This window comes from Temnothorax americanus, unplaced genomic scaffold, assembly GCF_048541705.1.
Source record: "Temnothorax americanus isolate GAGA-0224 unplaced genomic scaffold, ASM4854170v1 Scaffold21, whole genome shotgun sequence".
Lineage (NCBI taxonomy): Eukaryota > Metazoa > Arthropoda > Insecta > Hymenoptera > Formicidae > Temnothorax > Temnothorax americanus.
In genome coordinates this window covers 2,346,239-2,358,157 of record NW_027509349.1, presented here as the reverse complement: position 1 = coordinate 2,358,157, position 11,919 = coordinate 2,346,239, and the positions used below count along the sequence as shown (strand labels likewise).

The 11,919-nt window shown below is 28.6% G+C and overlaps 1 protein-coding gene across 3 annotated transcripts in view; it reads right to left on the bottom strand.

The window, feature by feature from the left end:
- LOC143897903 (putative cytochrome P450 6a20) overlaps positions 1-11,919 on the bottom strand; it is a 26,614-nt gene continuing 14,695 nt past the window's right edge. For all 3 annotated transcript variants that reach the window (XM_077406868.1, XM_077406869.1, XM_077406867.1), the window contains exons 2-7: positions 5,643-5,815; positions 4,723-5,092; positions 4,130-4,470; positions 3,733-3,963; positions 3,370-3,621; positions 1-1,397 (exon numbers count right to left, since the gene is read on the bottom strand). In XM_077406868.1, the coding sequence (XP_077262994.1) occupies positions 1,234-1,397; positions 3,370-3,621; positions 3,733-3,963; positions 4,130-4,470; positions 4,723-5,092; positions 5,643-5,815 (1,531 nt within the window). In that variant the 3' untranslated portion in view covers positions 1-1,233. The remainder of the gene's footprint in view (positions 1,398-3,369; positions 3,622-3,732; positions 3,964-4,129; positions 4,471-4,722; positions 5,093-5,642; positions 5,816-11,919) is intronic.

Sequence of the window (11,919 nt, the reverse complement as noted above, 5' to 3'; positions counted from 1 at the left end):
AATTTTTTTATTCATAGGAATTAGAAAAATAAAAGAAAAACGGTTTCCAGAAAATTGGTAACAAAAAACTATATACTCTATAGTACTCCCCGGAAAATTCTACCCCTATTTCATATACAACTCGTTAAGATTTGGTTAATTAGTTCTGGAGTTATAGAAATTTCGGTAAATTTGGCACATACACACATCAGAGTTGAGAGACCTGTATGTAAGACCGTGATCTTAAGACATCGCTTCCTCTATGAGGAAGCCAAGTGCAAATTTCTAATTTGCACCATTTTGCTTCCTCTTTAATTTTTACTATTTTTAGTAGCGAATCACTCGAAGTGCACAGGCTCAATTTTCATTTTTGCTCCTTTATGTGTATTATTTCCGAAATGAGTCGCTTGTAATAATTCGTCTCAAAGTCTAAAATTTCAGGATTGTTCCAATTAAATGTGTGATCCGAACTCAACATATGCTCCGTGATAACTGAATATGTCTTGATGGATCCAATTTATAATTGTTTTTGTGTTCGTTGATTCTTATTCTTAGATGCCGTTTGGTTTGCCCCACATAGGAGGCATTGCAATCATTACAGTTGATTTTATAGATAACATTATTGTTCGAACACAATGCATTAACGTCTTTTTGTGTTTTTATGAATTTATTCAATTTGTTAAGAACTCTGTACTCTATTATGTGTTCTTTTTTGTTAAAAAAATGAGCTGTTTTTTCGGAAATATTGGTTTATAAACGGCATTACAATAATCTTTCTTCTATTTTCAATCGCGTCATTATCTTCCACCTCATTTTTATCGCGCACCTTATGATTCAGTTTACCGTTGATTATAACATGTTCAATCTTATATTAATTCTTTTGAAAATTAAATCCAAAGGATTTCTCGTTGTTTCTCAATATATTAATACACAATTTTATGTTCTTGGACTAGAATACAGGGTGGGATAGTAGTATGGCTCTATCGCGACCAACCCGTATATCGTGCCGATTTTATGGCACTCAAGATGATTCGAATAATAAGACAAATATCTGCCTGAAAATGTATCCTTGTGATACCAGTCTAAGATAACAGTGTCATTAATTATGTGAAGTTGCAGATCTAAAAAGCTTAAAGTACGGTCCCTTTTAAATTCAATAGTAAACTTCAATCTTTCGTGATAGTTGTTAAATTTGTCTAAGATGTATTGCGCTTTGTCACGTGGATCCGGTAAAATTATATCGTCGCAATTATTTTATCGTTGCTCGATAATAAGGTGAACACCACCTTTTATAGCGAGACCAAATGATTTCTCATTGTAAACGAACGGCTTTGCTGTCCGGGGATGAGGTTTAAATTTATATTTTGACAGAAGAGACGCGAGTCCAATTTTTGTTACCATGGATCCAAATTGCCTTCCTAAAAATTAATAATACCAATGGAATAAAACTTATATAAAACATTTGTGTAGTAACTTAATTATTATATAGATTTAGTAAGTTTTTTCTTATCAATCTAAAAAGTATTTACTCATCCTTTTCATAGAAAAAAAACCATACAAAAATTTACAAGATTAAATTATTAATTAAATGTTTTTATAAATATTTTTGCGAAAAAAAGAGAAACCAACATATAATTAAGTGTATATTCTAATTAAGTTAATTACACTTAAAAGAACTTAAGTTACACGAAAAAGAACATATTTTAATTAAGTTACACTTAATTAAAATATGTTCTTTTTCGCAAAAATATTTATAAAAATATTTAATTAATAACGATGATTATTTATAGATTGACGCACCCTCCTTTAATGACTTTAACCTTGACATATGTTGTCCCGAGTAACTTTTTCTTATAACTTAATCGTCGGTCATAAATCGGTCAAATTATAAAGAAAAGTTACTCAGGGTTATGTTCTTGACAACATATGTCAAGGTTAAAGTTATTGGAGGGGAGGGAGGGTACGTTAATCTAAATATTCTAAATAATTATCGAATACACTGAGAAAAAAATTGTTGATTCAATAGCATCTGTGTTATTGAAAAATCATTTAATTAATTTAACTACAACGCTCTTAATACTATTATATGGGAAGTGTAATCCAAGAACTACATATTTTTTTCAAAAGACGCAGTAATATTGAAAATATTTTTTGATTTAATGACACATTTCGTTGCTTGAAATGCATATGCAATTTCACCAAAATTAGATATTTAATAGTAAATAAATTTACTTGATTTTGAAATACTATAATTGATACAAATAATTATACTTAATGCGTTAATCCGTACTGTGATTGTAACAAGTACACTGTTATTGTAGAGAATGAGATTCGTAATAACGCCCGCAATGCGAGTGCAGTGTTGTCAATCCTATAATTAAATAATTGACTAACCTTGCACTTCTGTCAAGTATTTTTAACATTTTTATGAGTGCGTTTTTATTTCAACGGAAAGTAGATAAGATTGGCTCAAATATAACTATAATGCAATCCTCTTAATCCTACGTTATTGCGATCAGTATTATACATATTTATTTAGTGTAAGTAAAAACGCCATTGAAAGCAATATCTGATTCTGTCATCAAAAAAATTCATTTTAACAAATATATATTTATTTTATTAGAAATAAAAATGTTATTTATATAACTCAATTTCTGCCGGAATTACCGAGATAAACGTTTTCACCGCTAGATGGCCTTATTTCTCAAATGTCAAAGTCGATCAGAGACCGCAAATAAGGGCCCACGGCGAAAGAGTCTTCACTCGCAGTTCTATCATTGAAATTCATCACTCGGGTAATAGATATGATAATTATTTATTATTTATGTATTTATATATGTGGCAATCGACCAACCGTCACATGTATAAATAAATAAATAATAAATAAATATTTAAGTAAAATAATGCAATTTTATTAATTACGGTACGTGTCTTATCAATTACAAAAATTATTGCGATAACTACATATTCATTTTGTGAATGTAAATTCGCAATTGATTGGTGGTAAATACGTAATCCTCTCTATTAACTATATCTTTTTTCTTTCCAACTAAACCTGTATTTCAAAGAATTTAAGTTGTGATTATATAATTCAAATCTAACAGGTAATCCTCCAATTTTGTATAGCATACTTTTGATAAAAGACTGCGTTTTAGCAATCAGAAAAAATATATAGAGAATAATATATGATGTTAAAACAATAAATTATAATGTTAACATTGCAATAGCAAATATTATTGCAATAAATACATCTTTCGTTGGCACCCCGCAATGAGACATTTCGTTGAACTAACTTATATTTTTTTTCATCCAATTACTTTTTTTTTTCAGTGTACATTTCTTAAATATAATTAAAAAAGTTTTTATACGTTTTTATATTTTTATACTCACCAATGCAGATACGACGCCCTTCTCCAAAAGGCAAAAAGGCATAACGATGCCTTTTCGCTTTCTCATTTTCTGCGAATCGTTCCGGATCAAATCTTTCCGGGTCTGGGTATATCGAGGGATCTCGATGCAGCCCAAGCACCGGTATGACGATAGGCATCCCTTTGGGGATGCGAATGTTCACTATTGGTAAGTCTATATCTTTAGTGCAGATTCGGTTCAACATTGGGATAGGTGGATATTTTCTAAGAGTTTCTGGATATGTAGAAGAAAGGTATAAAGATATATTTGATCAAAAATACAAGCAATTTATCTAAACTTACATATTAATAACAAAATATTTTTGTTACTTATTTTAATACTTGCCATTTATTACTTTTTGAAGATATATCATTTCTTTTACAGCGTCGTAGGTCAGATCACCATGCCTTGTCAATATTTCGTCAATTTCCTGACGAACTTTGTTCTGTAGATCTTGATTTTCCGCTAATTCATACATAGCGAACATTGACGTCGCCGCGGAGGTTTCGAAGCCAGCTAGGAAAAAGATAAAGCTTTGGCTAGTAGCTTCTTCCATGGTAAGTTTATTTACGGTTGCTGCAAGTGAATAAAATAATGTAGTTTTTTAAATAATCTGTTCAAAAAAAATCTTAATTATTTATTTACAAAACTGCAACATGAGATAATAGATGTAAATTTTTAAGACATGTAGGGAAACTGCGGGTATTAATGTAATATATAATATGTAAAAATATATATTTACATGTTACGTCGGTCTTCTCATCATTGTCAGACTCAATGTCGTAGCCTTCGTCCATCAATTTAATGAGAATATGCATAAAATCGTGTCTTATTATTTCTTTATGCGCTCTTCTATTTTTTACACTTTTTCGAAATAGGTTCGTGTAAAAGGTGTTGACTGATTGGTCTATGAGGGGAATTGAAAATAAATCCATAATTTTAGGCATAGACATATTCAGGATGAGTCGGGAAATTTTCATCCGTAAAATATTTTTGCTTTGTTTTCGATATTCATTATTTGGTTCTTCAATGCAATTCGATTTTATGCCAAATGCCGTTGACATGATTACATCAGTGGTGTATCTGTTGGTCAAATTGGCAACTAATTTTTAATAACTTTTATCAAAATGTACGAAACATTAAAGATGTTATAAAATTATATATATATATATAGTATAAGAAATAACTTAAATGAATAAAGAGAAAGATTGAGATATATATATATATATATATATATATATATAAATTAAGTTAAAAGAATTACATTACGTGAATATGTTATTTATTCTCTTTCATCCTATAATATTTATACTTTTCGTCTTAAAAACAATATACCTTGCAAACATATCTTTCATTTCGACGGAATCTCTCAGCTGTGCTTTGGTCTCCAGATAGTTTGTAAGTTCTTCCCCACATTCCTTCACAATATCGAACATTTGCTTTAAATTTTCCTTAGTAAAAGTGTGAATAAATTTTTGGCGTAAATTTTCCCATTTTTTTCCATTTATAAAAACCAAATTGTCGAACAATGGATTTATTTTTTCATTAATGTACACGCCACGGTCGTGGAAACTTTCAAACTTTTTTGTCAATATTATTTGAATAATGTTCAGATCGGCGATCACCAAGATTGGTTTAAAAAGCAGATACGCTCCAAAAATACGATGATCCTTATATTTTAAATAGAGATCATGAGCATATACACCTGTTGATAAATTTTTCTTTTACATAATTCTGCGATTTTTTTTAAGTAAAGATACAAATAAAAACAGTGTAAATTATTAATAATTTAGTAAAAGTACAAACATATCTGTAATGATTATAAAAAAGAAAGTGATAATAAATTGTAGTATTTATAAGTCATATAACGAATAGTATATTATGTAAGGCTTCCTTTCCATAAAAAATTTTTTTATTTAGTTGGCATATTTGTTTCTTGATGTAAAAATGATTTTTTGCAGAATTATATTGCAGACGAAAACATAACTTATCAATTAGTCATATATTTTTTTATTAAATATGAATCAAAATCTATCTGGGATTTATTCTACACACAATCCTAATTTACCATATTGCCATATTAAAAACTTTGTATTTGTAAATTACTTTTACTCTTAAATTTCAATTTTATCATTTCTATCTAAATTATTTGTATATTTTATTTAATGAAAAATGTGGAGACATTCAAAAAAGTAATTATACACTCACATTGTCTATGTCAATATTATATTGTAAAAGGTAATAGAGGTACTCGCCTGCTTGCTTTCTTCCTATAATGATGGCTGTCAAGTTTCCCAATGGAAACGAAGGTGTAGGGTTAAATACATTTCTTTTTTTCCAGAAATTAAAACGGTATTTATAATATATGTATGTAATTATCAGGGCAATGATAAAAGCCTTGATTAATTCAAAAAGTACCATAGTGGATCTGAAACAAGAGAAAAAACAACTTTTTTATAAAAAAAATAATAAGGAGATAGCGTACTGTTGACGCTCTCTATAACGATCCCTATAACAATCTCTCGCGCATAGATCTTATAAATATAAATAAAATTTATAAGCTCAAATAAAACAAAAGCGAAAATAAAACCGATGTAAGAATAAGACATACACTCATCATACACTTGCATATATACATGATGTATCATTTTAAGTGATTTAGCTGAATATCTCTTAAAGTAAAAGAAATTGGAAAAATTGTTTCAGACAAAAGTTGTTTGGTTCGAAGCTCTCATATACGGCACAAAATATTTTTAAAATATTTTTAAAATATTTTTTAGAAAAATATTAAAATAATTTACAAAAATATTTTTAGAATGTTTCTATGTCCGCCAGATCATGTCAGAAAATATTTTCAAAAATATTTTTAAAAGATTGCAAATAAGTAAATTCAATAATATTTGTAAAATCTTTTAGAAATATTGCTTCAAAAAATAAAATATGTTTGACCCAATCAGCAATAATTGTTTCACGTTTGAAAGATTTTTTTAATATTTGAAAAATATACATCTTTACATATCTTTGGAAAATATCATATTTTATATATTTATAGCATCGCAGTGGTGATGGGTAAGCCTTGCGTTATATTCCTGGCGAAGACATGTGTCGCGAATGTTATGATTTTGCTTCGCCGGAGGCCTGCTTATTAGATCCCAACTGAAATTTACTTACTAGTTAGTCTTACCATTATACATGCGCCGTCTAGCGGCGTCGCGGCGTCGCGGCGTAGTTGCAAACTAGCACGGAAAGATGTGCTACCATGCATTTTTCTTAATTATTAAAAGAATATTTCATAATATTTTAAAAATATTTTTATAAATATTTAAAAAAAAAATTATAAAATCAATAAAAAATAAAAATATTTTTTAAATATTTTAAAACAAGATATTATGATACAATAAAAATATGTAGATTTGAATTAATATTTCAAAAATATATTTCAAATATTTAAGAAAATTTTGCCTGGATGATAAACAAAAACATTTAGAAAAATATTTTTAAAAGATTTTTCAAATATTCTTAAAACTGTGTTACCCCACAAAAGGTTTTTAAACCATTTTAAAATATTCCTAAAACTATTTTAAAATGTTTCTTGCAATATTTTTATAGAAACATTTAGAAACATTTTTTGAAAACATTTTGTGCCGTATGGAAGGGACATAAGATGGTGTCATTGGTTTGACCATGGATGGTTGTTTAACGCTCACGTGAACGACACCTTTAATTTCTTAAATGGAAACTTTTATTTTTCAATGCATATTCTTGTAGCTAATTTCGAGAGATTTTCAAAACACTATAATAAAGTATTTTTTCGTTAAGAACTTTTGGAATTATGAGGCTTGAAAGTTCTAGTATTTTGACATAAAATACAAAATCTTGTAAAACATTAATTTTTCTGTTATGCACAGAATAATGAGACGAATCAATTGGTATGAAAAAAGGCACAGTTCCTTTAAGAAAAAATACGTAATTTGCAACACGCATCTGCATACTTTTTCTTAAAAGCAACTATGTCTTTTTTTCATACCAATTGATTCGTCTCATTATTCTGTGCATAAAAGTATTAAGGTAACATTACTGAAAACTTAATGTTTTACAAGATATTTTGTATTTTATGTCAAAACACTAGAACTTTTAAGCCTTATAATTCCAAAAGTTCTTAATGAAAAAATACTTTATTATAGTGTTTTGAAAAGCTCTCGAGATTAGCTACAAGAATATGCATTGAAGAATAGGAGTTTCCATTTAAGAAATTAAAGATGTTGTTCACGTGAGCTTCAAACGACCATTCATGGTCAAACCAATGACACCATCTTATATCCCCCTTCGAACCAAACAACTTTTGTCTGAAATAATTTTTCCAATCTCTTTTACTTTGGGAGATATTCAGCTGAATCAATTAAAATATGATACACCCCCTTAAAATATGGTACCAAAATTTTTATTTATAGTGGAATAGGCCTACTGGGGAAACCACTAAAAAAAACGCATTTACAATAGTACCTCAAAGGTGATGCGGAAATCTATTGGCGTTAAATGTAAATATACGCTAGCACCTATTTGCGTGTTTTATTACATATGTCCTCCGGGACTAAGCCTTAATAGATCTATAGTTTCCTAGCTTTGAGGTCCACGCGCTAGCTTTGAGCCGAAACGCTAGTATATCTATACTAGTCTATACTATTATTATAAAGCAACAGGGTTTGCATTTTTTTTGTTCTCTATGATCTCGGAAACCAATGGACCGAATTTTTACCAAACGTATATGAAATAGTGGTAGAATTTCCCGGGAAGTGCTATAGGGTGTATAGTTTTTCGTTACCAATCTTCTGGAAACCGGTTTTTCTAATTTCTTCAATTTTTTTGGTAAATAATTGACGGAATTTTAAAGAATTGTATATAAAACAGGGGTTGAATTTTCCGGGGAGTGCCATAAAGTGTTTAATTTTTTATTACCGATCTCTTTGAAAACCGGTACTAAAATTTTTCAAATTAAAAACCATCTGACCAAATTTTTATTAAATTTCATATACTTTTAATATTGATTTTTTTAGAAACCGGTATCAGAAGTTTTTTGAATTAAAAACCATTTGACTGAATTTTTATTAAAAGTATATGAAATAGGGGTAGAATTTCCCAGGGAGAACTATAAAGTGTTTAATTTGTTGTTACCAAGATATTATTTTACTTGACAATATGAAATTAATATGAGATATTATTTCTAGTTTCAGTTTACACAATTGCGTTTTAAGTCCGACAAAGTCCATATTGGCACACAATGCCAATTTAAAAAACTGAAACATGTATTTAATAATAATTGATATTGTGAAATATTATTAAGCATCAAGATCCGCTCGACCGAAAACGGCACTTCTCATTGCTTATGTTATTTTAAGTTTTCTTTTTTTTCTAATTTTGCATAAGATACTTAATTTTTTTAATTGACATTAATTTTTATTAAATGTTTTTATAAACAGTGAAATTACTTGTAATAATTCGTGAAAAAAACTGTTATATAATATATATTATAGTTCTTATGAACAAATATATTAATTGTATTATTTTACAAACATACCTTATAATTTAAACTGAAAATAATATAATCGTATATAAAATTATATAGTCATATAAGATTATATATGATCAGATCAGAATATTGCATCTCAAAGTATCCGATAGATTCCTTTTTTCTCAAACTCTAACCTACTTCTTCGAATTTTTTTTTTTTAATAAAAAATGATAGATAATATTATAGATGCAGATTAGCATATTCAAATATTTCAAAAATGTAATTCCTTATATTAAAGTCTTCAAATTTTATTTTTGCTCACGCCTCGCGCGTTTTCACCCTCCGTTGACCCGCCATTATTAACTCTCTTTCATTTTCTTCCATTTTATTTTCTCTTTTCAAAATCATCAAAAAAAAAAAAAAAAAAAAATTTTGGCACCGGTTTCAAGAAAATCAATTCTTAATAAAAAATTATCTATTAATAAAAAATTAAACTTATCCTCCAAAAATTAAAAAAATTTTGACACGACTCCTATTTCATATACACTCCTATTTCATATTATATATAAACATATAAGATTTTTTCTTCTATATGAGCATATAAGACATTATAAGAGATATTTTTTATTTATAATCATACATGATCATATAAGATCTTATACGGCCAAAATTCATATATAAGCATATAAGAGATCGCTTTTTATATAAACATATATAAGATATTATAAGGGTTTTTTTTCCCGGGGGATTTTATATATGTATAATTATATATATAATATATATATATATATATATATATATATATATATATATATATAATATATATATATAATATCTAATAATATTAAATATATAAATATATTTCATAAATAGTTATATATATTTGTTTCTATAAAAAAAAATTTTTACCAAATAAGCAATAAAAATTTTTTTCATATATAATTATATATAACTATATAAAATTATACAGAAATATACAAAGTTATGTATAAGCTATTATATAATTATATATAACAAATAAGTATATTCCTTTTATACACAAACTATATATGAATAAATATAATGTTTCATGTACATTTTTAAATTCTAATTATCCGATGGGATCTGTTTCTCCTATAAAATTTGACGAACAGTCTGGCCGGTAAAAAATTTGTTATATATAATTATATGTAAATGATTATGCATAATTATATACAAAACTATATATGAAATATGTCCATATATAATTAGATATAATTAGGTATAATTATATATAATTATATACAAGATGGTCCTGAAATAGTTGGTCAAAATCAGTGATTGGATTGGGCTCGTTATAAGGATAAAAAAAGTTCTCATAAATGTTTAGTCCAAAAACGTATCCCGCAGGAGTTACGTCTCATTTAATTATTAATAAATATCTGATTCAGAAAATGGAAAACCATATGAAAGGAAATATTTTTATTTATAAGTTGTTGGAAATGTCCACCGTTAACTAAAACACACGCACTTCCATCCGTCTAACCATTGACTGTCTAACACGCTCAAAGATTCCTATGCATATTTCTCATAATTTCGCAGCTGTTGATAATGTGATCTCGGATGCGCTTTTGGACTAACGTTTATGGGAACTTTTTTCATTCTTATGACGAACTCAATCTAATCCCTGATTTTGACCACTTATTTAAGAACCGCTCTGTATAGTCATGTATAAAGTCCCTCGGTGTCCATTTACTGCAGAAAATTGTTATTTTCAAAGTTATTTTTTAAGTGTGCCATTTTATTATAAGAGTAGACGATACAACTGATACAAGAGAGAGATGTGCCGTTCTATAATCAAGAGACACGGTAGTGTCTCGCGCCAAGTACACGCGGAGCGAGACCGACCGTGACTCTTTTACGCGACGCGACGGGTTGCGAGTACTCGAGATGTTGAGATCTCGATAACGAGTGAACGGATCAAGTTCTAAGTAGGTTTATATAACTTGGCACAGGCGCGAGACACTGTCGTGTCTTTTGATACTGTTTTTATACCACTGTTCAAATTTTAAATACGCAAAACAGATCTCATTGAATACCCTCTACCGGATAAGCAAATTTTAAAAATATAATATAATACACACGTGTGATATTAAACATAATCATATATATATAATCCACGAGGATAATCAAATGCTTTTTATATATAATTATACAATACAGGGTGTCCCATTTGCCCCGGAAAAATCATCGCGTTTCCCGGGGCCTTCCCTTCTTCTGTGGGAAAAAAAAATACGCGCCTCAGATGGACATTCACTGGTGTTTTAGTGGGTAGAGGCTATGCGCGTGGGCACTTGACGCCCACGTGCATAGAATCCCACACTCCCCTCGGCCTCTCCCCGGTGGCGAGGGGGTCTTCCCCTTTGGGGGTCACTGGTTGAAACCGGCCCGCCGGGATTCCAGTGATAGAAGATTTCACCAGCGTCAAAAAAAAAAAAAAGGTGTCCCATTTTAAAAAACGCACCTCGATAATTCTTCAAGAAAGCGTTTTCTTAGTACTTTAATTACTTAAATAAGTAAGTACTTAATTAAGTACTTAAAAAATATTGAAGTTATGAACATGATATAACAATAATTAATATAGGTATTACAAAATCTTGGCTAAGTTTACTTAAATTTAGTTATTAACATTAAGGAGGTTCGATGGCTACAACAAAATGCAGAATTTCATGAAATTTCAATATGTTGTTCTGGAATGCAAAATAGAATTATGTGAATTTTTTTTAGGAATTTTTTACCGTCCCGTTTTGAAAAAAATCTACTCTAAAAACTTAAAAAGTACAATTTTTGGATTAGATTTTTTTCAAAACGGGACGGTAAAAAATTCCCAAAAAATTCACATAATTTTATTTTGCATTCCAAAACAACATATTAAAATTTCATTAAATTGGCTGCATTTTTAACATAGGTTTTTATGGGAAATGATATATTGCATATACCTTCAGAATGAAATAAGTGCAAGAAAAAATGCAAATGATAAGGAAAGAAAAATATGCACATGTAAC